Raw genomic sequence first — 27,130 nt, forward strand, 5'->3', positions numbered from 1 at the left:
TATTATTATGCTAGAAATTCAGCTCTGAACAGTTGGTTATTACTAGGTTAAATAAATGCCTCAAGTATAATGCAACATAGTTATGCTTCTAGGGTGGAAAAACCAAATACAAAAGGTAGATACCAGTTATGCTGGGGGTATTAAAAAGTCCTTAGCTCCAATTCATTTAAGGTTACCAAAGTTAATTAAAAATAAAACCAGCAAAATCAGCACAGCACTGTTTCTTGACTAATTTATCATGCAGTGGCATTTCATTTAACAATTATTCTTAATTTAAAAGCCTATACCAATGCAGCATACTACGACAACTTCTCATTAAAAACACAAAACAAAACATCTTTTCTTTGATCGGAGAACCCAGTACCACCTATAGCATCCTTACAACGGAGGTTCTTCAGTAAAGAGAAATTAACATCCTTAACGTCTTAATGGGAAGTCATAGAAGCACCACTACAAATTGAATTATCTCTAAGTAGTAATATATCTTGCTTTCATTTGAGCATTAAAGAGTAAATTTATCAGTTACAGCTCCTCAGAGAGCACAATGGCTATGTCTGACACAAAAGACATTTCATATTGTTCGTCTCTGGGAGCGTTACAACAGTCCACAGAAAGTCAGGCACTCAACATGACTAGGCAACAACAGCAGCTAAGTAAACTGCAAGTGTACTAACCCCAATTTTGAGACACAGCCATTATAAATTCACTGAAGTATTAGTGAATTGTTTTTAAGAGCACATACAGTTACTGTATATTACACACATACACCTATTTCGTAAAAGTATGTAAAGAGTGAGAGAGATATTTGCAATGGATTTCTCTTATGCATTGAAAAAATCAATTTTTTTCCATTCTTAGTCTGAGGCACATTATAGTAGTTGTTTTTCACTCCTCATCTAATCTGATTTCATAATAAGTGCATAGAAATATTCAGAAATATGACACACTGGGAATTGAAATACAGGAAGGCAAGGAACAACAAGCATGTGAAATCCCAGATGTTAGGACCAGAATCTAAAGCAGCTTTAAAATAAACATTAAACTCAGAGAGGGGGAAAAAAAAAAAAAAAAAAAAAAAGGCATGAGAACACCACAGTGGCTGGGATGTCACACAACTTAATAAAAATCAAAGAATACATTTAGCTATCTGCAGTGTAGGAGGAATAAATCAGGACACTTAATGCAAGTAAAATTACAAAGAGCTAATAGAAAGATGATAATTGAACGCATCTAAAATGTTTACTATGTTAAAAATGTGGAAGTGCTTTTAGATTTAAAGTCTTTGTTCAGCCACTGTACAAACCAGGTATTTTAGTGGGAACACTTGTTCCACATCGGGAGAGTACGAAAATACAGCTATGTTTTCAGGGGAGGCAATCTACCATCTCGTTGGTTTGCAAGAGATCAGGGCTGAACACGGCCCTCTACAATAGCTTGACAATGATTAAATTCACCAACATGCCTATTTTGCACTGAACTCCCTCCCACCCCCAAAGCAGCTTCTCTTCAAAGTTAGTAAATTACTTTTGCCCTTTGTTCCTCTTCACGTTCCTTCTTTCTTCTAACTTGAGGCACATAACATCATATACAACAACGAAACCAACACACCAAAGCAGCTCCAAGGCTGCTGTAATATTACACTGCACGGGTAAAATGCAAAGGCAGGCAGATTGCAGAAAATCTTCCAGAAATAGGATAGAGGAGCTAGTGCCACGCTGCTCCGAAGTTAAAGCAACAAATGGTGATTTCCCATAGGACAACTTCGTACAGGTACAGCAACACCACCTTTAGTTCTAAAGCCTGCTGAACCGATTCAGCTGGTATGTTATTGCCAATTGTCCTTCTTTTTATCTTTAAGCCTTCTAAGAAGCTACGTGTCTCTAACACGTGTTTTTCTGTGATTAAACCCTCTTGCACTGAAATAAAATTGAATGCTTAATATTTACAAGTAATTTTTGATATTGATCAAGAACGTCAGTGATTTCAAAGCAAGTGAAACATTTATTTGTATCAGCAGTGTAAAAATGCAATGGAATTTAATCACTCCAAATAACTGTTTGGCAATTTGCATAGTTCAGAATAACAAATGCTCTCTCCAAGTTTGTAAGAAATAAACCTGTAAGAAAAACCTTTTTGCTTCAGATACAGAAATAATCATATAGGCAGTTTCCAACCAAACAGCTCCACACCCAACAACAGGTCCGTCTTTGGTTCTTATCCCACAGAATTCCTCACACAGACAATCCCAGACTCCTCAACACAGTCTTATGCAACTATGCTGCTCTGATTCCACATGCCATTAGGTCAGTCCTCCTTCAATAACTTTAAGTCTATCTGTTAATATGCTCTTCTTGCAGCAATTCATCCAGTGTTTGCTCCTCATCATCTCCATCTAAACTCCCTACCTTCCGCCTAGATTTCTTCCTCACCTACCAACTTCTATTCCCACGTCCTGTGCATCACCTCTGCCTTTTGCCCCTTGCTCTCAGTCAAGCATCCAAACACTGGCAATGGTCCACAGCCACGACGGAAGGGAAGGTTTCCATAATCACTGTCTAGGGTACGTTTACTACTGATGGCTGTTTTAGAAGGACAGTAATAGCAATTAAGGAAACCAACAAAACCACCTCAGTTGCCATTTCTAAAACCTGTTTCAAACTGGCTAAATTTGGATGGAGATTTTAATTAAAACAGCAAAGAGACCTTGCTGGGAAGGATGTTTCAAAAGCAAGTGCTAGGTCACTAAGAAAAAAAGTTGTCTGAAGTTATCGAATACCAGAGCAGCTCCACCACAACTTCAGTTCTGCCGAAGTGGCTAAGCAAATGTAACTGCAGGTTAGAAAAAGTTCAGTGTAGAGGTAGGTAGGGAGAGTGGAAGTCTTCCACCCAACTGGAAAACTGCAGATAATCTTACTAAATCAAGTAGATAGCATTACAAACCTTACTTCCAAACATCGCTGTTTCTTACTAGGACTACTAGGAAATTGCAATAAAACATAACTATACAGAATCTGCTCCAAGTTCACTTCTGATCACCCTTGTTATTTTCCTTCACTTTTGAGTGCTACGAGAAATGGTGCTATTTATAGATGGAGCATTCGTTTCACTAATGACTGATTTGACCTTTCTGTTTAATGTCAGAGGGCTTTATTTTGGAATTAAACCCCTCAGCATCTACAGTTGTCTTCAGAAGCCACCAGGGCCTGAGCAACATTCTTACGTTACAGCTTGATTTCACATTTACTGCAGAAGTATGAAGTTAATAAAGGGGCAGTGGGGAAGCCCCTATTTTTAAACACTATCAAAATGCACAAGGCAATACCCAATTAGAACATAGATACATACAATCTAGACATGCCTAAAAAAATTGTCATTTATGTGGAAGAACAGGTGCGCGCCTACATGTAATGAACATGCCTGCCTGTACGTATTGGTATATGTAAATAATGTGCTGAACTACAAATCTGCTGCAGTGTATTGACAGAATGGGTAAGGTAACAACTGTATTAAAATGTATTAAATGCCGTAGAGCCTAAGGACAAGTTAAAGCTAACTCTCCTCTATTGACATTACAAATTTTCCTCTGTTTACATGACGGATTGACCTACCAGTAGGAAAAAACCACTATTTAAAGACAAAACATTTACTTTTTTTTTTAGTTGTACTTATATAACTTTGGTTGTACACCGCTTTTAATATGCTCAAACCTAATTTCATATAAAGTTAGATATAGTCAGTTTTATTTCTTTATTACACAGAAATGGAAAATGAAACCTGACAAATTTTGTGCTTCTGTTCATAAGTTTTTCATTCAGGTAGAGAAACCCTCTATCATTTCATATTCAGATTTGTCAAGTTGGCATTAGTACTGTATTAGAGAAAATGGAATACATCTACTGCTTAGCTACAGCAATTTACCTTTCACAATATGGATATGAGTAGAAGTACCAACACTAATGAGTTTGAAATTAACTTGTTATGAATTTGAGGTTCTAGTTATATGAAACTAAGTTACGGAACCCCTCCTTTCAGTAACTTCCTCCTCTGAAAAATTTAAGCAAAGCAAAAGGACTCCAAATGTTCCAAACTAGATAATTTGTGTTGGCAAATTTTTAAGTAATGTGCTTACAATAAAAGAAGTTGTGAATTTAATCTGCTTTTCAAACAGGTCTTCCAAAATTTAGTGTTTACTGGAACTATTTAGTAAAGCAGATGATAAATAATTATGCACAACACAAGTAAGCACTAAAATCCCTTTCAGTATTAAAAAACACTGTAGAAAAAAAATCATATGTATTAATTTAAAAGCATCACCTAAGTGGAAAACTTCTAAATTAGATCTATGCTGAATAGTTATGCTTCTGAATATGCAGAGCAGGTGGGACTGTTCCTCTGGGTTTTAGCACTTCAAACATGAGTTTTCAGACAAAAAATTCTGTTGGTGTCTTTTGCTTTTAGGGTCGTTCCCCCACCCCCCCCGCCCCGAGTAAAGGCAACAATATTGTTTTAAGCAATAAAAGATGACCAATCAGTGGTAAGAGTGCTTTCAGAACTCATTTTCACATTCATGCTTTATCACCAAAATGCTGTTTTGAGGCAGAACCAATGTACTTTTCACCTATATATTGATTCCCATAAAAATATCATTAGTACCATCCAGCGTATATAACCGTATTAGTATATAATTAAAAAATTCAGAAGGAATAGCTTTTGAGACACTTATAATGGTGATTTGAAAATTGAAATGGCTAAGCAGATAGCACAGGTCATGTGTTCTTTCAGAAAGATTGGTAAAAACTTCTGTTAAAATAGCTACTTTTCCCTCAAGATCTCTACTCATTGTTTAATTCTCTTCATGAGGTAAGCTATGAGTAAGAAAAGTGGCACTGGCAAAAGTAGACCAATCTCAGCAGTAGGAGGAGATGAAGCTCATTTGAACAACTCTGGCTTCATCTTATAACCAGGAACCTCCTGTCGTACTGAATGCTGTAGGAACAAGTGGAGGAATAGAGGTAATAGATCATACCACAGACCATTTTTAATTGGAGATAACAATTTTGTAAATAGTAAAAATGAAAGTAATAAAAAAACAAACAAAAGCTTGTGGACCTAGATTGAGGTTCTCCAGAACACGTCCTGTGCATCTTAAACGATACAATTTTTGCCTCCATTATTTGCTGTAAACTCTCAAGTAAGCTCTGCTATCAAAGCTTAAAGCAGTTAAGAAATTAAAAAATGTACCTGTTCAAGGAATGAAATAGTTACATGGCATTACTGAATATTTATTTTTGGGGAAACAAACCATAAGGGAGGGGGCAAAACCAGAAAGAATGATTTGACTGGAAATACATACACACCCCTACAGTTTTAAAATACTACTCAAGGTAAGTTTTAAACCACCAGATAATTTGTTTGCAAACATAAAGAGACTGGTTATTTTAATAGAGAATAAATGTGGATCTACTGCATAAAATAAGCTTTGATGATAATATTATATGCAGAGCGACTAACAGCTTCCATGAGCAGGAAACTCACCAAAAATATAATCAGAGAGTCTGGCATCGAGCATTACATTGTCTTCAGAATCCAGGTTTAAATGATTACAACAGAAATATCACTGGTGATTTGAATGATCAGTTTTCAAGAAGAAAACTGTCTACATTTACGCATTTAAACTAAGGAGTGGGAATTCAAAAAGAAAACACATTGTAAATGTTCTGGTACATTAGGTTTCTAGATTCCCAAAGCAAAACAATATAAGAAAATTAACCATCAGAAATCAGTAAAGAGACTAGCAATTAGCTTATAGCAAGCTGTTTCTGACTAATGATTTCTCCACTTTAGTTTTCCCCAAAATCAAATTTATGATTTTCCCCTTCATTTTATATAAACAGTTCCAGAAATATCTGCAGTTATACACACCATGTGCTAGTGTTCAACACAAGACAGGTTGTAAAAGCAGTATTTCCAAGCTTTGGAATCACATAACCAAATAAGGCACAGAATATTTAATACATCAGCTATTTTTCATAGCATTTAAGGATACATTGACAGATGTACAGTATGAAGTTACAGGATTCAGTCCAAGGCAGTTTGTGTGATACATCTGAACATCTTAAAAACATTTGCAGGGCCACGACCTTATTTCTCGGGCGACAACTTGCAACTTTGAGTGCATACAAATTGTTTATTAATAATATTTTTTCTAAGTAATTCAGTACTACAATTTTGGCTTAGAAAGACAGCATTAGTCCTAAATGAACATCTGACATTTTAGGATGTCTTAAATATAAACAATCAAGTTAACTAATTAAAAATAAAAAAGTAGCAAAATAATTGCTATCCTAAAAATTTCAACTTTATCTAAAGCACTCTAAACTCACCTATGACAGCTTACGTTAAGACAGTCTAATCAGCATTCACCTAGAGACACATGCTAAATTTAAATTTCAGCCTGGTCCGAAGTATTTATTTGAAAATATTGAATGTGGCGCAAACCAACAATGGCATAAGCAAAATGTATTTGTCTGTTGTCTAGCTTTAAGTAGACAATCTGTATTGGTACCCATCTCTGTATCGTTTCTGGGTGGTCTTTATCAAGTCCTTTTACCTGTATCAGCCCCAGTTTCCAGCTATAACACTTCTTCTCCATGGTTTGGTTCATGTATTTCAGTTGTAAAATCTTCAGAGTAATGACCATATCGCACAGTGTTTACTCAGTTAAACAGTATTCTCTCCCTCTCCTAACACGTCTGAGATGCATTACTGAGACAGACCAAGTTCCATTTTACTTCAAGTGGACTAAAGGCAAAAAAGTTACTTTTTACCTCCTTCACCGTAAGTCAAAGAGTTAAATACTGCACAGATACTTCTCAAGTCACATTACGTACATATGCCAGTTTGAGGCTATGCTGTTTTTAAGACAGGAGGAGTCTGCTTTGGAAATGCTCACCTGCACTTCAAGCTCAGTAAGATTCACCTGATGTTGACCTATTCAGACAAGCCTATTATTATTAGCTTCAAAATTATTTTCTTAAGCTAGCTGTCAAAAAGAACTAATGACGTGTGTGAGTATGTATTACTAGACATCCAGCAGCCCTATTCTAACAAGGGTCATTACAATGTCTCCACATCTTTCAGTCTATCTCAGTGCAGGTACGCTAATGATAGGCAGGTTGACCAGACCATTTCCAGACATTCCTTCCAATCTCAGCCACTGTGTGAGGTAGATACCCTCCCTGGGGCAACACATGCAGAAGACATTTGAAAATTTTGTCTCAACTTTATCCGTAAAACACACGTAAATGCTTCGGTAAAAATTTTTGCATGGATTATATATAAAATTTCTCGCCTAACCCAAAATACTTCCTGAATTAAAAATTCTAAGCAGTTGTGATTTCTACAGGAGGATGCTTTATTTAAAAACAGCAGCAGCATTACTATCTCACCAAGAAAGATTAGTATTATCTTTGTTCTGGTTAGAGGATTTTTGGATTATAAAAATCTTTACACAGTTAGCCTTTCGTGAAGCACTGTCAGGGATTAAAAACATCCTTATGAACATGTTCTCATACAATGAAATCATAACAATTCAACTTCCTTTTACGCAGAGCAGGAGAAGTGTGCCAATTAAAAGCTCTGTTTTGAGGCTTTAATATCAGCAGGTTCAAAACGGGTTAGGCAATAAACTAGCAAAAAGATTCTCAGCCCAGAGAGGATTTTTTTTCTATTTTTTTTTTTTTTTGTCAAGCACACTTTACATCTCCTAAGCTGTTTATAATGACAGAGTGCCAAAAATAGCCCAGCTAAAAATCACTGAATTGAATGCATCTGTTACAGAATTACTAAGAGCCCCAAAACACTGCAGAATATTAGAAAAAGGTCTTAAAAAAACCCAAGGAACAACAAGTAAAGATGGTATATTCAGGAAAACTATTTTTTATTTGTAAACAAAAACCAGCGCATCTACTTTAGGTACAACTGTATCTTCCTGTTCATGAATAGCAGCAATGTGAGTAAATACTCTGAATTTTTCAGTCAAAAAGTACCACAGCAGCATCAAACATCATGATTATCAAGTCTTTTGGACAACGGGATTTCAGCATGCAGGCTATTCATAGAACCATTTAGGTTGGAAAAAGGCCTCTGAGATCATCAACTCCAACTGTTAACCCAGCACTGCCAAGTCCATCGCTAAACCCTGTCCCTAAGCATTCCATCTACACGTTTGTTAAACACCCCCAGGGATGGTGATTCCACCACCGAAGTCAGGCTGACAGGCCTGTAGCTCCCTGGATCCTCCTTCCTGCTCTTCTTGTAGACAGATATCACACTGGCCAATCTCCAGCCTGCTGGGACCTCCCCGGTTAGCCAGGGCTGCTGATAAATGATGGAGAGCCACTTGGCAAGCTCCTCCACCAGCTCCCTCAGTGCCCTCAGGTGGATTCCACCCAGCCACATAGACTCATGCGTGTCTAAATGGAGCAGCAGGTCACTGACTGTGTCCTCCTGGACTTCGGGGACTTCATTCTGCTCCTCATCCCTGTCTTCCGGCTCAGGGGGCCGGGTACCCAGAGGGAAGCTGGTCTTGCTGTTAAAGACTGAGGCAAGAAAGCAAAAAGCACCTCAGCCTTTTCCTCATCCCTTGTGGTAATGTTCCCTGCTGCATCCAACAAAGGATGCAGATTATCCTTGGCTCTCCTTTTCTTTCCAACTTATTTGAACAAACATTTTTTGTTATCTTTTACAGCAGTGGCCAGCGTGAGTTCCAGCTGGGCTTTCACCTTTCTAATATTCTCCCTGTATAACTTTCCAACATCCGTGTAGTCTCCAGAGCTGCCTGCCTCTTCTTCCAGAGGTCATAAACTCTCCTTTTTTCCTCTGAGTTCCAGCCAAAGATCTCTGTTCAGCCAGGCCAGGCTTCTCCCCTGCCAGCTCACCTTTTGGCACATGGGGACAGCCTGCTCTTCTGCCTTTAAGATCTCCTTCTTGAAGGATGCCCAGCCTGCCTGGACCCCTTCAGTGCTGCCTCCCGAGGCACTCTGTCCGCAGGCTCCTAAACAGGCCAAAGTCAGCCTTTCAGAAGTACAAGGTAGCCGTTCTGCTGACCCCTCTCCTTACTTCTCTGAGAATCAAAAGCTCTGTCATCTCATGATTGCCAAGACATCCTCCCACCACCACATCACCTGCCACTCCGTCCCTGTTTGTAAACAGCAGGTCCAGTGGGGCATCTCCCCTGGCTGGCTCAGTGACCAGCTGTGCCAGGCAGTTATCTTCCACACACTCCAGGAACCCCCTAGACTGTTTCCTCTCCACTATATTGTATTTCCAGCACGCATCTGTAAGTTGAAGTCCCCCATGAGAACAAGGGCTAGCTGATTGTAAGCCTTCTCCCAGCTGCTTGTAAAATATTTCATCTGCCTCTTGATCCTGACTGGGTGGTCTGTAACAGGCTCCCACTGGGCTATCTGCCTTGTTGGCCTTCCCCCGGTCCTTACCCATCAACATTCAACCTTGTTGTTACTGTCATTAAGCTCTAGGCAGTCGAAACACTCCCTAACTTACAGGACCACCCTATTGCCTCTCCCTTCTGAAGAGTTCATAGCCATCCACTGCAGCACCCCATTCCCCTGCACCCTCAACAATGCCCCCCTCCTCACTAGTATGATTCTACTGTGTACCAGGAGGTTTTGTTCCAACTCAAGAATGGTAGTGTGGGTGAATACCAAGTCACAAGAACGCTCTTCACTAGCTCTACCCAAACCAACCAGTAAGTAAAAGACTCCGCCGACTGTTGAAAAATAACACAATATGGATCGCACTCCTCTCTTTGCTTCTTTAGCAAGACTGCACTGCTCCAGCTACGCTGACAAGGAACAAAGCTTACTTAAACCAGAGGAGCATTTAGCCGTCTTCTGCAAAGTCTATCCAGACTGCACAAAGCAAGACACAGGACTAGCTGGGGGCAAAATGCAGCAATTCCAGCACCTTACTTTGGCCCTGTTTGGCAAAATGCGTTTAGAATTACAGTACTATCAGTACTGTATAGACAGTTACATACAGGGTTTGTTGGGTTTTTTTTGCTTGCCCTTTTCTTAATTTGTATCAGCTGACTATTCTTATGACTACTTCTATGAGTCACCCAACTCTGTACAGACAAACAGACATTAAAGGAGACGTGGGGATAACACTAAACAGGTATTTTTTGGAAGAGGCACAATGAGACTCAAGGTGCAATTTCATGCTTGGTTAAAGGCAGGCTAAAACTGCGGCTACTACGAGGAGTCAACCTTCTCTCTGTGCTTACATTGGCTCTGGCAATCCTGAAGCTGTATAGCAAGTTGGGTCAGCTTAATAACTCCAGTGAAAATGAACTATATTCCCCTCCAGCCCCAGCTTCTGCACAATTACTACAGCTGATGTTAGGGGGCTGCCATAAATGTGCAGACAGGAACAGACAATTGGTGACTTCTCAGTTTGGCAGCAGGCAGTCTTGGAATAACACATCAGTCATGAAACATCATATCATTGATGAGGCATTGTTTTTCAGCAACATATGCCTTGTACACAGTTGGTCCAATTTTCATAGGGACAGCAACCCATCTTAGAAGCAAAGAAGTATTTTAAAGAAAATAATTCTATGATAACATTTGCTCCAGTTTTCTTTTCAGAATGAATTATTTTCCTTGAAATTTTCCTCAGGTTTCTGTAATAACACATATTTCAGCCTGAGGTGTTATATCCTTGCTGTTACAAGCAAATAAAAGTCAGGATCTTTCTAAGGGGAGTGCTTCATAGAAGCTTCTATTCGCATCTTGAGATAGGAATGTAGACGTGAACCTATAAAGCTCCCAGAACCCCCCCCACAAAGATCCCAATTTTCATTTTTATTTAATAGAGGAACTTCCATACTTCACTAGCACTAACTGGAACTCTGTGGACATTCTTAACCCTGTTAGCTGTCCTGAAAACCTTTGTGTGCACTTGCAAAAAATGGTAACATCTGTGATTGATCTATGTAAGCAACTTAGACTTCCTACCTTTACCTACCTGTGAGTTTCGATTTCAGTATATTCATCTTAAAATGCTACCTGGAATGCTCATCTTCACTACCCATGCCACTAAAACACAACTACAAAGGATTTGTAGAATTAAGTGTGTTAGAATTGGTTATTACATCACACTGATTATGGTAAGCAACCGTATATTTAATTTTCCAGTTCGAATTTTCACTTGACAGCTTCATGCAACAGTGTGCCAGAACTGAATATTAAGGTTTGACGACACGCTAAAGCAATTAACTTAATCCCCAACAATTATAAGCATCTTAATTAAATTTATGGACTCTTTCCTCCCTCGTTCCCATGCTACTAAACAGGAAAAATAATAAGCTATCTTTCCAAAATTACCATATATGAATTGATGTACGTTGCAAATCTAGAAGATAAAGCATTTCAGAATTCATTTAGTGTGAAGAAATTAAGTTTAGCACAATATGTAAATGGGATTGGAGGTATGAATCACGTATATACCTGATAAATAGTGGTAACTGAAGGCTAAATTGCATTGTGTTTTTCACAAAAAAAACCCAAACCAAACCAAAGCCACCACCAAAGGAAAAATACAGTTTATCTACCATAAGAAAAGTTGTCTCCAGTACTCGTTTGTGAACACTGAATTATAAATAGGCTAGAGGATTGCTCATACACTAATAGAAGAACAAAGTCTCACACGTTATTTTCTCCATCACTGATAAAATTAACTACAACAAAATAGAATGAAGTAATACTGAAATCTTCAAGAAACAAATTATAAGTCAGTCTTGAAAACATTCTTTGAATGAACTATAAAACTATTTCCAGACTCAAGATTAAGAAAATGCAGCCTGGCTTCTGATGGAGTTGCAAAGTGAATACTAGAGTACAGCATCACAAAGCACAGGTAACAATGCTTCAATGAGGAACACAGAATTATTCAGAACAAGCATTAGCTCTGATTACATTATCATCAAGAAGTAGGAAATGTTTTTAAGTTATTCATTTTGGCAGTTATGCTTTTAAACCCTGAATTTTCAAATTGTAGATATCAAAATAATTAAAAATAAAAAAAAAACCCACAGAAGTAGCAAAGTTATATGATCACTGAATACAACATTCCAGAACCAATTCTTTAGGATCATCAATGAAATTTACTAAAGTATTAGAAGGAAACTGCAATGCATTAGATTGTATACTTAGAGCGAGACGTAATTTTAGGAAGGTATTTAACACTTTTTATGACTTACCAGCAGTGAAGTCATTATTTAAATCTATAAAAGCATGAGAGTGCGGTATATACATTTTACTTTGAGTTTCCAATGCAGCATGCCATGAGAAGTTCCTACAGACAAAAGTAAAAAGCAATACATTTCATCAATGCTTTGGGACTGTTCGACATGAAAGTATACCTTTTATAAAAATAACTGTGAAACTTTAAATGAAATTGAACAGCAAGCATGCTCTTCTAATGCTAAGCTAAAATTACTACTTAGCTTATAATATACTAAGTAACTAGAGTAATTGCCTGAAAAGTTCTGCAAAGGATGATTCATAGCACAGGGGCTTCAGTTAGTTTTTAATAATTTTCTAGAGTAACTTTTTTTTTGTAGACAGAGAAGTCTTACTGCCTATGAAGTGAAATTTAGTGCCTAGACTTCGACCGTAAATCTTGAGACACTGATCACTGTGCTCCCCAGTTTCCTCAATCAGTTTTACTATTGGTACTTCTGAAATCTACTTTAGGATTAATAACAATGAGCAAAAATGGACACAATCACATGCTGCTAAAGCAGCTCATGCCTGCTGCATGTGAATGGACTTTATTTTCAGTCACTTAAAAATCAACACAAGAATTCAACTCTCATGTTACGATGGACTACAGGCTAATTATGTAATTTCCCAAGCAAGTGATAGTTTTACGTATTTATAAACATAAATGCCCTGCTGGTTTGTGTTCTAGAAATGACTGAACTTCCAGCAAACCTCCCTATTAGCAGCGCACTGAAATGTAACAAATCCTTCAAAATTCACAGTGGTTGAATCATCAGATACGTTATTTTCAGAACCCTGAGCTAATACCCTCAGAAAAATGTCAATACACACTATAGAATGCACTATACAAAAGCATTACTGTCTGTAATGACTTTGTTTATTCCAATGACATCACCTACATATTACTGAAGTCCTTATCTTCTATGACTCATTTTATTGTGAGAAAAAAGAAATAGGCTTCTTATTGCTTCCCAAAGATCATAACTAAGTCTTAGAAATGTTAAAAAGAATCACTTCATCTTAAAAATTTTAAATATTCTCTATAGGTTTTTCATCTATTCAGTTTTGAAGATAGCCAAGAAAGTTAGTTATAAAGCTCTAATATAAATTTAAAAACATTTTAGATTAAAAACAGATGAATGCTTTTATAAGCAGATGACATAAAGCTGTTTTCCATGTACAAGACATTGCTCATCCTGTTACCTATAGCACTTAATCTTATTCTGGTCTGTAATGAGTAAGCATTATGCTAATATTACTGGATGCATTTCTTCAACAAAAATGAACTAAAGCTCTCCCAGTTTTCCATATCTTCAAAAACTCATACAATTTTTCAATATATAATCATTGCAAGGTGTTCAGAAACTCCCTTGTGAATTTGAAATCTCTGTTCCATAACCCATCAATTTAAATAAAAGTAATGGTGATAAAATTCAAGTTGGGATTAACAACCAAAAAGCTATTGCCAAGAAAATTATAGTTCCCATTTACGCAATGAAATGTTATTTACCCTACATCACTTCTGACCAATCTCTGAGGAAAGCAAAATAGGCAGTTAGGAACAACTGGTATAGATTTGTTAAACTCACTGATGGGGTGTGTGGGGGGAAGCCTTATTTAAACATTTCTTAAGGGCCGTGGAGATGCACATAAAGCTGATCTATTGTTGTCATAGAGACACAGTAATCATCTCATTGATTTCTCTGCTGGTAACAGACCTCTTTTGAAACAATAACTAAATAAAGCTACATTGGAATGCAAAGACTTCCTAACACACTCCTTTGCAAATAAACTTAATTATTGATCATATGCAAACCTAAAAAAGCTGTGACACCAACACCTGGATTTCTCCTGAAGAACAGAGCTGCAAGTTTCTATGTTAATGTTACTAAATAATATTCAAGAAATCCTATCAAGTTCCACTTAAAAGCTGCAAAATAGCAAGTTAGAAGACACAAACAACTGATTTAAAAGTCCAATCCTCTTAAGAAAACACAAGCCCACTTCCTACTTTTTCCAGTTATTCAATGGGAATTATTATTAGTCAAAAGAAAACAGATCAAAAAGAAAATCTCAAAAGGAGTGGTTTTCATATCAGAAAGCTAAGACCAATGTATTTATTTTGACATTTATAATCCAACCCACATCTTAAAAATAGTTTCTCTGTCTTTTGAGGACATACTTTGGCAATTGAGAGAAAAAAACCTCTAAATTGCAAAGTTCTAATTCAAGTATCCTTTTAAGGCTTCTCTCTTTTTCAAAGAATGCCCCAACCCACAACACTATCAATTAAGTTCTTCCTTACAGAAATCAAAGACTGAATGTAAGCTAAGTTTGGTTTGGCAAGTCACAGAAGATGTACAGACCCATATTTGTAGCTGGTAAAAAAAAATAAAAATCATCCTGTTCAGTAATGAAACTTTCACTAACCAGAGTCACACCAATTGTGTGTGACTTAAATATACAACCCTAACAGCTCTCAAAAGCCAAAGCTTTCTTTTTATTTATCAGACTCCAAACTTCCAAAGCAGCTACCAGGAAAACTGAACAGAATGTGAACTGTCCTTCTCTAGGGTTCAGTAGTGTTTTTAACAAGTAACAGTTTCAAAAGACAGATATAAAGTTCTTTGGCATCTTGCCCAGTATTAGCAATATTGCTATTTTCTTAGTTTTTGTTTAGATACTGGCTCTTCTGAATCAGTAGACATCCATTCTTTTGTTCTGCTTTGATTTCAGCATTCGTACTCAAAACAGTTAAAAATAATCCTTTGCATAGTCCTTACTAAACATTTGAGTATGCTGTTAATATAATAATTTTTATCCCAGTATTTGCGAGCTAGTCTCATTCACGACATTCCAGGGCTAGCCAAAACTTTAATAACGGAACTCAGTCCCCTTTACTGCAATCTCGTAAGACTTCAGTCAACTTTACTTGCTGAAGAGCGGCCTTAGCCGCTCCTTAAAACAAAAGTTACAATACAGGAACAACACTTCCATGTACACGTACGTACCTTGCTACTTAAAGTTGCCTCTACCTTATGTCTCTTTAGGAATCTCATATATGAAAAGATATATATAGCTCAATATATAGGAATATATAACATAAGGCTTAAGACCCTTACACTTAGCACTTCCTACGCTTTTGATTTCCCATCCTATCTAACCTTCCCATTACAATTTATTTCTTTGGTATATGAGAGCTGAATTTTTTTATTTTTTTTTAGTTTACCCCAAAGTTTTGTGCATTTTCCTTTTGCCACCCTTTATATTACAAGATCTGAAGTAATTCATGCATCATCAAACTGTCACTTCATCTATTAGACTACATGCAGCCTAAATTCTACAGGTGCTACTTAAGATCTTTGGTTTGTATTTCTGTACAGCACATCACTCCCTAATACAGATTATAATAATAAATACCAAAGTGTGCTAAAGAAAGGAGACTATAAGTGTTCCAAGAAACAATTATCCTATTTCTTATGTCAAATAACAAGGTTTTTGTTTTCTCAGCTCTCATGGAATGTCTACTTCCCCTGTAAAACAACTAATTCCCCAATAATAACACTTTCAAAACTAGATGCAGTGTCACAGAATGTTTAAAGATACACATGGAAATGAGAGAAGATTCATGTTTGCACAGTTGCAGCTAAATGTGAGTCTTCTGCCTCTTCAATAAGAACAGAAGTGGATGCACAATGAATAAGTTATTAAAATTCATGCTAATAAACAAACCCTTAGCTTACCCGCCTATCAATATCTGTGGCTTACTTGAATCATTTGTGACACCAAAGACGTCAGGAATCAAGTCTCCGTTAAAGCTGAAAATGCAAAACAATTTCAGTATCACCTTAGTCATTATAGGAGTTGAAATGAACTAGTTTTAAGTTAACCCATATTTGGCTACCATTTTCCAACCAAGCAGTGAAGAATTTTCAGCTGTGTAGTCTTTTCTAAATTTTGGCTCTTGTCTGAGCTGCTGGTAGTAATACACTTCTTTCAATATTTTACACTATGCCATGCATCTGATTTTCCAGTTATAGTCCCCCTCTCTTTTGTTCAGAATTTCACACAGAGGAAAGGGCACTGTGAAAGGGATATTTTCTCAGTCTAAGAAGCCAGTCTGTACAGCCAGCTTTACAGACCTCGCTAAAAAAATGAATGGTTCTTTTTCTGCATCAAGCAAAGTACTGAAATTTAAAACAAACAAAAAAAAAGCTTATTTAGTTACTATTGCCAGGATGATATAATATACAAGGTTTGCAAAGACAACTGGTATGTTTTGTCATCTTCTGTTAGACCAGTTGACATTACACAAACCTGTTCTTGAAATATGAAGTGCACGCATTTCAACTTTTAGTGTTAAAATAGATTTAAGTTGCTCTTAGTCACCATTATAAATGTTTTCTAAAAAAGTAGGTCATACTTACTCCATTACTAGAGGCTCATCACGAAAAGTCTTATTTAACATAGTTTTATGGTTAAGATCTAAAACCAGAAAATATTAATTTCAGTTAGCAATATGTTATGATATTTGCATTTTTAACTTAAGACACAATTCTTCTTCATCTGCTAATTTACAACCATCAATTTTATGATTTAAAAAAACAAGTCAGCCAGCACTGAACATAAACAAATAGCTTCCTGAAATTATTCAGGAAATGTGAGTTACAATTAATATGCTGAAGCTTCTTCTCTCTCCACTAAACTCTTCAACAAATTCTTCTAAATAGATCTTAGTGAACCCTACTTCTCTGTATGACTGCAGTGACATAGACACATGAAATCTGAAATGGTTGGGATGAAGACAGTCAAAGAATTCAACATTTTATGTAAAACCTCTGTTTAATGTTTTGTCACTGTGAAGAACACAGTTAATCACGTACACTGAGTGTCTGAATAAGGATTAGAGGGAGACTGCCTAAATAGGAAGTGAGGATTTTAAGTCCTTATCAGGTTATCACCTCTCACACTTGATTTTTACTTGTAATCCAAACTCCTTGCCACATTATCCCCATTTCCTTGACCTCTCCATAATGTTTCTCTTCTTCCAGTTTCCATATTTTATATGACAGTACCCTCCTATTGACCTGTCACGCTTCCATTACCCAAGCAGGCACCACATCCCTTCCCAGCAGCCTCACCACATACCGACCATTGCCTGCATTTTTAACCTCTGACTCCTTTTCTAAGCCCCACATGTTCATTTCTGCCTTTCCCAATATTTGTTTATGCAGAAGCAAGACAGCATAAATTAATCCAATTCCTAATTACAATACTACAGATACCTCCTATTCTCTTAATACTTGATCCAGTACACTTTCCCAGGTCCCTTGTTTCACCTCTGATTAAAGCCAGAAGCTACCTTATCTAAGGCCATCACTTGCCTCACCAGAAATTATTTTGTAACACAGTTGCTTATACTAGTGAATATTCTTCAGTAGTTTTTGTGGACTTAAGTATATCTTCTTTTGCCTTTCTGTTCTTCAAACCCTAAACTCTTCCCAAAACAAAGCCAACAGAAAACAAGAGACTTCAAGAGTTCACACAGCCCCTGACTACCCTAAGGCAGAACCAGCTACAACACTGCTAAAAGACTCTTCTTGAAAACTTGATTCTAAAGTTCTTGAAAACTTCCAGTAAAGGAGACTCTAGAAATCTCCCTCCCAAAACCAGGTATCACTTTCATTAAAGAATTTAAGGTTTAACAGAAATAAGAGTGTTATGTTACTGCTGGTAAATTTAGGTATGATATTTTGAAAGTTTACGCACTAAACTCTACACCAGGTTCTCAGCACATTTTAAACTCAGGATACATCTTCTGAGATAATCTTTGTGAAGATGACATGCATAATGGGGAAGCCATGAGAAGTAGCTCTTTGGTTAGTAGGTTACGGTCTAACTATAATATTGTTTGGTTATGTCTGTTGCATGATATAAACCAAGAGTTTGAGCTTTGTTCTCTTTTATTAATTACACAGTTTAACAGCAAGATAATATATGTGTATGAAGCCACATAGCTGCTAATCCCTATTTTCACTGTAAAAACAATCACTACACTGTAGAATGAGTTACAACTTTCTCACAGTACTCTGAATTATTAAAAAGCATAACAATCTTATAAATAAGCTGTCTCAGCAACTCACCTAATGTTTGATTGTGCCCCCAGAAAATAAACACTGAAAGTTCATCTCTGCCATGATTTTGTGCCCGGGTAGTCAGCAGGACATCCATTTGTGAATCACCGTCATAATCCCCAGGAACTACACTGGTTATGGTAACACCGAGAGATCTAGAATTAAAAGCAAACAAATAAAAAAACCCACATGCAGATAACAGTACAAAGATGTGCATGAAAACAGAAAGTACTTGTGCGTTCAAAGGCTTGCCTTTTCATCCCAATTATTATTAGCTGGTCTAATACAATAGTATCATTCAACAATCTGGCTTTCTATGAAGTCCGTATCACTGCAAAAGTAACTTTAAAATCAAGCATTCTGCAAGCTGTTTTCCTCTAAGGAAGAAGGAAGTTTTTAACTCTAAAATTCAGCTAACAGGCAGCCATATCCTATTTGTTAATGCTATCCAGACTTCATTAAATCCCTTCATTTGTTGTAGAACCAGTTCTCAAAAATGTTTTTCAGAGAGCAGGATCTTCTGGTTGTATTTCAAGAGCAAGACTATAAAGCAACAGGAGCAGTTTAAGCAGCAGTAGTCCGACAGATAGCTAGATCTTTTTAAAGACAATATCATCTCCTATCTTCTGCCACATCTTACTAAATGTGTTTGTTCTTTCCTTCTTTTTTACTTTATTACCTACTCAGAGACTCTGCTTTATGAGCACAAACATGGGTCATTCTGTCAAGAATTAGAAGCAGATGACTTCTAATGCACTAAACAAAAGCTCCTTCTAAGACAGCAGGGAATAAATAAAAATATATAGAACTACAGAAGATGAAGTGGAGCTGTAACAGCGATTTAACTTTTCATAGACATAATACTGTTAGTATGCTTTATTCATAAGCAGTAACATATCCTATAATACTACTGTGGTTAAAACTATACATATCTATGTAAATAAACACACAGATTATTTACATTTACTAAAACATGATGCTTTTTTTAAAGCCACATTTAAACTTCAGAAAGGAACAGACGTCAACACAAAAATGCCAGCACAGCGTTCTCCCTCCCTATCGCTTTCTAAACAGATGATATTGCCTGGATTCTATTAGAAAGTACAGCAACTAGAACAATTTCCCTGAAAACATGTCTTGGGACAGAGACTAATACTACCTGCCAAAACGTTTTAACCCATGATATGGAATGGTAGTTTGCCTTACTAGGAAATAAAAGTCCCAAAAAACCATGTCAGTTGCAAAAATACTCCAAGTTACAGGTATTTTTAATACTAATTAGATGACAAAAAAACCTGAAGCATTGAAAGTCCAGAAGGTGGTGGGAAGTCACACCTATTAGTTAACAATATGAATGTCAAAACTCATCTCCAACAAATTCTGTCATGGGACCCACAAAATCCAAACAAATCAAACCAGAAACTTACCAGGAAATTAACCAAGAAACTGGTTACAGAACTGCAACTCTAAGGGCAAGCTGAACAAGTCAAACACACAACAGCAGCACAGACAATTCCAGTCATGTTCCCACGGCCTGCAGAGATGCGCCTTCAAGAAAAATGACCACTTACATCGTTTCACCCTGAGTAACAATACTTACTTCATTGGTAACTTAACACGGGGCTTAAAGTAGGGTTCCTTTTGGTCAGCCAGAAAGATAATCAACTCATTCCCTGCAAAAGCAAGTAAGATGATGAGTAACAGAGGAGGATTGTAAATGGTATGTATACAAAAAAAACATTTAAAAAGGTATGCCACAAGTAGTCATTCCTCACAGTAGCAAAAACTTTGAAACACTTCCCATACAGCTACCTCCTCCTCACTCAACAGGGAAAAAACGAGCACTTTTTTGTGTTAATAGTTAAAACAACCTATAAATCTAATTGCATCTCAAAGGAACACTGATATCAATCTTCTCTGGGGCTTAGTGTTAGACCTTTCTCTCTGCCACTGTTACCACATTGCTTAAAATAAAACTTCCTATAAGGAGTTAAGAAACAGTACACGTGGAAAAGTAATAGGCATCAGTTCAACACAAATAATTAAAGCTTAAAAGCTAACTCAGCTGAATTCTTTCAATGCTGTCTGACATAGCAGGATCTGATACTGCTGTCCCAAGTCAGCTGACAAAAGCACTTTAAGTTAAACTCATAGAAGTAACTTGGTTCCCTGCAGCATTTCCTCATTTAGAGGTGGCACTATCATTTAATTATTGCAGGAGGATCCAAATAAAAGCCCATATTCTATGTTGCACAAATAACTGAAATTCAGGGAAGAAATTAAAAAAAAAAAAATCACTTCAACAATGAAATATATTTTCAGTCAGCAGACCACAATACACACGCACTTACTTCTGCAATTAAAATTAAAGTTCAGAGCTAAAGAAAAAAACATATTTTTTACTCATCCTCTATTATGTTTGTTTTCTGCACTGTCCATGAAACTCACCTGTAGCATCTCAAACTGCAAGAACTAGGTTACCTAATAGACTATGGCTCCAAACTAGAGCTACCATATACGTTTCAAGAGCATCATTCCATGACAAAGTTCACAGCTGTGAAATAGCAGAATACAAGCTTCCTGGCTACAAAAAACCAGCTAACTGCCATAAACGTATTTGCCAAGGAGAATATGCCAACAAACGAGTAAATGAAAACAAACCCTTTCAAAATGGATTGAGGCGACTAGTGCAGTCCCATCTGGCAAGCTAATAAAGCCTGGGTTACACTACACATCATCCACAGACGATTGAAAAAGTTGGCACACCGTAAGGTGAAGAAGCCTGCTGGCTGGTTAAGCTTTTGATAATAAAGCTGTGGGTTGACTGCTAAAACTTGTAATTCCAATTTCACACTATAGACTTTCACCTGCCTTTTTATCATCTATGTGGTAAAGTAATGATGATGATGATGAAACAAATGTGTTTTTACACATACCAGGTTCCAAGTCAATTATACCACTCAGAAATGAGATTTTATCATCACTAAAGATAGATTCATGAAAATTTCAGCTCAGCACTCATCAATAGTGAAAACAAACTTGACTACTGGATATTATTGGATGAACAGAAAACAAAATCACCATGCTACTACGTCAATCCATAATGCACACATCCTAGATGCTACTTGCAGATCTTGTCCTCTCATCTCAAACAAAACACAGAAGAAACATAAAACAGTACATAAGAGGTTGTGAAAAAAGGGAACAGTTTCCATACAAATAACAATTACGTAGATGAGAGGACTGAACATCTCAGTGAGGACACCACAGACATTTTCAAAATTCCCTAGTGAAATGTAGAAGCTGAATAGGGGAATGATCTCTCGCTGCCCCGTACTATTAGAAGACACATCTAACACAACTAGAAGGTGGTGGGCTGAACACACAAACAGCATGAGCTTCCCCACTTTTACCTGTCTTGTAGGTCTATGCACAGAATGGGGATGTGTATGCACAATCCCATTTATTCATATATTTTTAATTTCAAAAACTGAGTCCAAAAGTCCAGGGTCCACTGGTAATTTTAGTTGTTCATGGCAACATGATACTTACGGATCTAGATGACCTCTTGTATTTAGCTAGTTTACAGTCTCTTACAAATCTCCGAGTATTTTCCTTTCATGCATCTGAGCATGTGGAACATTACTCTCAATCACTTCAGCTGAAGTAATTCAAGACCTGAACAGTAACATAAATTCAGAAAAAGGCCTGAGATGTCATCCACATTTCCTTATTAAGGGTCAGGATAATTAGGACTGGGCTTCTTTACCATCTCACTGTTCCTTCAAGTCTAGTATTATCTCCAGTGCTCATTTCTTCAGCACTACTTAAAACTGCCTACTAGTTTTTGTTTAGAAGGTTCTGTAAATTTTTCAAGCTACTTTTTGTCAACACTGAAGTTATATGTTTTATATATATATATATATATATATGTTTTCAAGTAGGTTGTTTCATATTGTTTTTTAACAGAAAGTATCAAGTAGGAAAACTATAGCAACTGCTGCTGTGTAGAAGCAAAGAAGAAACCATGAGCCTCACTTTTAAACCTTTATCTATTCACATTTTTATATGCATTCATCTGAAAGATAAGAATGTAAAAAATAAACCTCTTGTCACTGACATTCATTTTTTCAGTGCATTTTTTCAGTTGATGAGCTGGCGGAGCATTTTCAAGGAACCACGTATTTCAATGTCTCAACTAGATGGGAAATTCACTCATGCTTTACCAAAGCTACTTACAGAAGCATTTCTGAGATGGGAGGACTAAAAGAGGTGAATTTAGGAATAAATTTATCTTGACATGTAGCTTCAAGCGACTAAAATGACCCAACACCTGCAAATAACACTGACTGCTGACAATAAGCTCTGCTTTTGGGTGCCCCGTGTCTGAAGCTCAACCAGAAACTCATGGTAGATGACAGCCGCGTGGAACACACGTGTCCAGCCTTCCACTGCAACTCCGCATCCCAGGTGGGCTAACGGGGCAACCTGGCCCCTCGGCAGCTGGGAAACGTTCATCCGCTGCCCAAAACGCTGCAAAAGCGGGAGCGAAATCCCAGTCTGCAACCATGCACTCCACAAGACGAAGTCTTTCCATTACTTTGCAACCATAAATTCAACTTTAAAGAAAGCTATTTCCTCCTCTGTACGAAGCCGTATTTTAGTGCATATTGGAAACATATTTTTCCCTACAGGAGGCACCTCAGGAGCAAAGCACACGTCAGTTTTAATCTTGAAAACGGGTTTATTGCTCGCCGCGGCGAACACCGCGCAGGCCGAGTGCGCTGCGGGCCCGAGCGGCCGGCGCCCCCGCAGCCACGGCTGCCCGGCGGGACCCCTCCGCCAGGAACGGCCGCCCTCCGACCAGCACCCAGCGGGCACCGGCCCGTCCGCCACGCCGAGCAACCGGTGCCTCTTCCCGCCGCCCTCCGCGGCGCCGCCGGGACGGAGCGGCACGCCGGTGCCCCCGCAAGCCTTGGGCCGTAACCGGGACCGCAGCGCAGCGACCGCCGCTGCTGACACCCCCGGGGCGCTCCCAGCCGCCGGCGCTGGCGCCCCCCGCCAGCTCCCCCGCCGCCAGCCCGCCAGCGGCCCGCTCACCGCCGCGCAGCACGAACAGGTCCGTCTGCTTGTCCGAGTTGAAGTCGCCGAAGGCCGCCAGCGTCCCGTAGGCCTCGGCCCCGAAGAGCTGGGCGGTGACGTTCTGCAGGGCCGCGCCGGGCCCCGCCAGGGCCAGCAGCAAGCACAGCCCAAGCCAGCGGCGGCCGCCCCCCATCCTGCAGCGACACGGCCCGGCTCCCCGCCGCCGCCCCCGTTCACATCACTTACGGCAGCGTAGGGGTGCGCCCGGCGCAACCGCCGGCTTGCTTCCGGGACTGACCCGGCGGCTTTGCGACAACGCCGTGACAGCCTGCGCCGCTCTCTTTACGGCTGCCGTGGGTAACCAAGGGGAGATCGCCACCCGGCTCCTTCGCTCCGCTAAGGGGACGGCAGCTGTCCGGGCCGGAGCGGGTGACGGGTCCTCGTCGGGATGGCGGCGGCAGCGGCCCCTGCGGCGGCCCATATGGCCGATGTGAGCTGGAAGATGCTGGAGCTGCGGGCTCGCTCTAAACGTTCAGGTCTGACCTCTCGGCTTGCCCGAGAGCAGCTCCGGGGCTCCCCTTCTTCGCTAACCGCCCCGTTCCCGCGCTCCTCCCCGCCCTTTGCCCGCCGCCCTCCCCGAGCTCTTGGCCGACGTTGTCCCGGTGGCTGTGTTTGCTCCCCCCGCCGCAGCTTGGCGTGCGCTCAGGGCCGGCCCCACCGCGGCCTCGCCCGGCCCGGCCCGGCCCCGCTCCCCCCAGCAGCCCGACCCGGCCCGGCCCTGCCCCGCTCCCCGCTGCGGCCCTGCCCCGCTCTTCGCCCCGCGCAGGCTGCGGGGCCGCCGGGTGTGCTGCTGGGGCCGGGCCGGGCTGTGCTCCAGAACGGGTGTCCTTGGCGAGGCAGTTTCAGATGATTTACAGGTGGCAGCGAGGCTGTAGGGGTAGCTGCTCCTGGGAGTGATGCTGCAGGTTTGCAAAGGTGCCGAACAGACGAAGCAGTTCAGAATTGTAGGCGCTTACACAAAAGTACCGGCTTTGGCCAGGTTTCCCTTGGGTAATTTTTTTTAACGTGAGAATCTCTGGTTCTGAACTTGGACTGTGTGGCAGCTGCGTCCTGGCCAAAATAAAAGGAGGATGTTTACCAAGTTGGCTTGAATTTACAAAGGTCAAAACCCAGGATTTTTAAGTTGCTTTTTCAAATAAAGTACAGACTTAGTAGGGCTTTAATTGCTGATGTTTTAATGTAAAAAAATTTCCAAATTATCCAAGTGGTGTTTATTTATATGTCATACGTGCTTGTAAAACTCAATCATTGTTTTCTTATTTGCATATTTGATTGGTTCTGTTGCGGTAATGAGTGATCAGACAGCGTGAAAAGAAAACGTGGCTTTATGTGGGCTCTCACAAAGAGAGTTGGCTGATTAAAGACTGGCCTGATTCATATGGCCTTAAAAATTCTACTTATGTATAGTATTAATTTGCAAAATACCATGATTAAGATGGTTCAGTAAATGAGTTGTTACTTTGTGGCCAATTATGATGACACGGTACTGTTATCTGAAAATTGATTTACAAATATAGGCGTAGAGCTCTCCAAAATAGTCTGGAACCTGCGCGTTATGAGTACGTGAATCTGGAGTCACAAGGCAGCATGCTAACTTGGGCATTCCCATGCAGATTCAGGCCCTGTGGCTGCAGAAAGCATTTGGATGATATTAAATGCTTGAATTTTTCTTAACTGCTGCTGCCTTCTAATTTTTTGTTAACAGTATAAGAAAGTGTCTTTTGTGACAATGACAGATTATTATTGTAGTTTACTTCTTTTCATGTTCATAGAGATTTTGTCATTTTTATAGTGACTGAAGACATTTAGTCAAGAAATAAACATGATTTTAGCTGAAATGCTTTTCTGATAAAAAAGCTGATTTAGAAATAAAATTATATCTATATATGTTAATATATAAGGCAACATTCTTACCTAAAAATGAAAATCATGTTCTTGTTTTCTCAAATTTACTCCTGCATCTTATAAAGTATGTTGACATTTGTTTAACTTCAGAGCTTTTGTATTTTTTTTTTCTAGCACTGTCAGAAAGAGACATGGTTGGCATAGTCATTGAAAGTGGCTGAAACTTTCCCATACTGTTCTGAACTGGCCCCAGGTGGATGTTCCAGAGTCCCAGTTTACAAATATTACTGTTCTGGGTTTGTTTTCAGGGTGATGCTTGGAGTAAGATATAATAAACATGGAATATAGACACGCGTGAGTGCCTGTTAAGACACTGTCCTGTAGGAGGTAATCCCTATCTTCATGTTTATGTATATTAAATTATGAATTACATTTTTCCCAGTAAAATCAAATTTTATTGAAAATATTTTCTTTCCCTTCCTTGAGCAATAGAGTGCTGTTTCATTTTTTGCTACTGTAATAATTAACAGTTAGGAGCAGATTATAAAGATATTCAGTAGCTGGCCAGTCTGCAACCCCTGAAATTTTGTTTACTTTAAAAAACATAAAATTCTTTAAAGATTTGGAAAATACTGTTTGTAACTATGAAGACAAGTGTTTTTTGTTTTTTTTTTTTATTGTGCATTCCAGTGTGGAAGATGTTCTCCTTCAAAAAATTGAGATATTCGGTACCATAAGCAATACATATGACTGCAAGAAATGGCCTAGTGTAAATTCCACATGGGATAAAAGCAGTACTATGCATAAGCAGAATTTTAGCTCCCTATGCTTACTATTACTTAACACTTTTATATGCAGTGGTTAAATCAGTATTTTTATTTAATCTTGAAATATATCACATAGATTTTATCTGGCACCTTTTGGCATTAGTAGCAAATTTCCTATTGAATAAAGAAGCTCCTGTCTATGTCCAAAAGGTGGACTTAGTGTAGACTGTGTCATTTTACTCGGATTGTTTTTTTGACAGTAAAAGCAAAATAAAACCAATTTTTGGGGTAGAAGAGGGAAACACAATAAGTAATGAAATGTGGCAACCCTTTACGCTGAGCACTCTGTCATGTTAATAACACCACTAACATTGCTTTCACTTAATTTAATGCTTGTTGCCTTTAACATTTACTAAACAGTTTTGAAAATTACTGTAGCTTAGCCTGAGACGTTTGTGATTAGCTGCACCAATTTGAAATGGCCAATTTGGATGATGACAGAGCCTCCTCTGCGCATGCTTTTTTAAAATTTGGTAAGTGTGCCGTTCTGTGTTTTGGTTTTGTTTGTGGCTATTTAACTCAACAAGAAATAATTGTGTTTTGTGTTTTATGCTGTGTTTTGTGTTAGCATTTTTTTAGCACTATACAGTAGAACTTAAAAATGTGAGCTCTTTCAATGAAAATTTCTGATAATTGGAATCTACCTAGCTTAAAATCTACCACTCAGATCTTCGTATTTTGTTTGTGCTTCGTGTTCTTGTAAGTATCTGTCAGCGTAACAATCTCTGAACCGAAATTTCTCGTTTAAGATGATGGTCATGTGAAAGATGCATTAAGAATGGTGTTTAAGATAAACCCCACTGTGGGTGGTGTAGAGAAAAGTAAAATTTCAAGTCAGTCAGGCATTGTTCCAAAGCTTGACTTTTGGAAATTA

General features: G+C 38.6%; 2 protein-coding genes across 11 annotated transcripts in view; one reads left to right on the forward strand and one right to left on the reverse strand.

Moving 5' to 3' along the window:
- The window catches only part of ITFG1 (integrin alpha FG-GAP repeat containing 1), an 88,136-nt gene extending 64,314 nt beyond the window's left edge, over positions 1–23,822 (reverse strand). Inside the window, exons 1-6 of one of the 4 annotated variants that reach the window (XR_005107683.1) lie at positions 23,543–23,820; positions 20,043–20,115; positions 18,452–18,597; positions 16,736–16,793; positions 16,052–16,126; positions 12,284–12,378 (exon numbers count right to left, since the gene is read on the reverse strand). Coding sequence is in view for 3 of the 4 variants with exons in the window: in XM_037409182.1 (XP_037265079.1) it covers positions 12,284–12,378; positions 16,052–16,126; positions 16,736–16,793; positions 18,452–18,597; positions 20,043–20,115; positions 23,543–23,717 (622 nt within the window). In the remaining variant the exon portion in view is untranslated. Of the gene's footprint in view, positions 1–12,283; positions 12,379–16,051; positions 16,127–16,735; positions 16,794–18,451; positions 18,598–20,042; positions 20,116–23,542 lie in introns of all 4 variants that reach the window. The other 3 variants (XM_037409182.1, XM_037409185.1, XM_037409184.1) reach the window with 3 other exon arrangements.
- A 53-nt stretch (positions 23,823–23,875) lies between these two features.
- PHKB (phosphorylase kinase regulatory subunit beta) overlaps positions 23,876–27,130 on the forward strand; it is an 80,088-nt gene continuing 76,833 nt past the window's right edge. For 2 of the 7 annotated variants that reach the window (XM_037409178.1, XM_037409181.1), the window contains exons 1-2: positions 23,881–24,060; positions 26,617–26,729. In XM_037409178.1, coding sequence (XP_037265075.1) covers positions 26,675–26,729 — 55 coding nt within the window. In that variant the 5' untranslated portion in view covers positions 23,881–24,060; positions 26,617–26,674. Of the gene's footprint in view, positions 24,061–25,737; positions 25,817–26,616; positions 26,730–27,130 lie in introns of all 7 variants that reach the window. The other 5 variants (XM_037409177.1, XM_037409180.1, XM_037409176.1 and 2 more) reach the window with 3 other exon arrangements.

Source organism: Falco rusticolus, chromosome 15, assembly GCF_015220075.1.
Source record: "Falco rusticolus isolate bFalRus1 chromosome 15, bFalRus1.pri, whole genome shotgun sequence".
In the NCBI taxonomy this organism is placed as follows: Eukaryota; Metazoa; Chordata; class Aves; order Falconiformes; family Falconidae; genus Falco; species Falco rusticolus.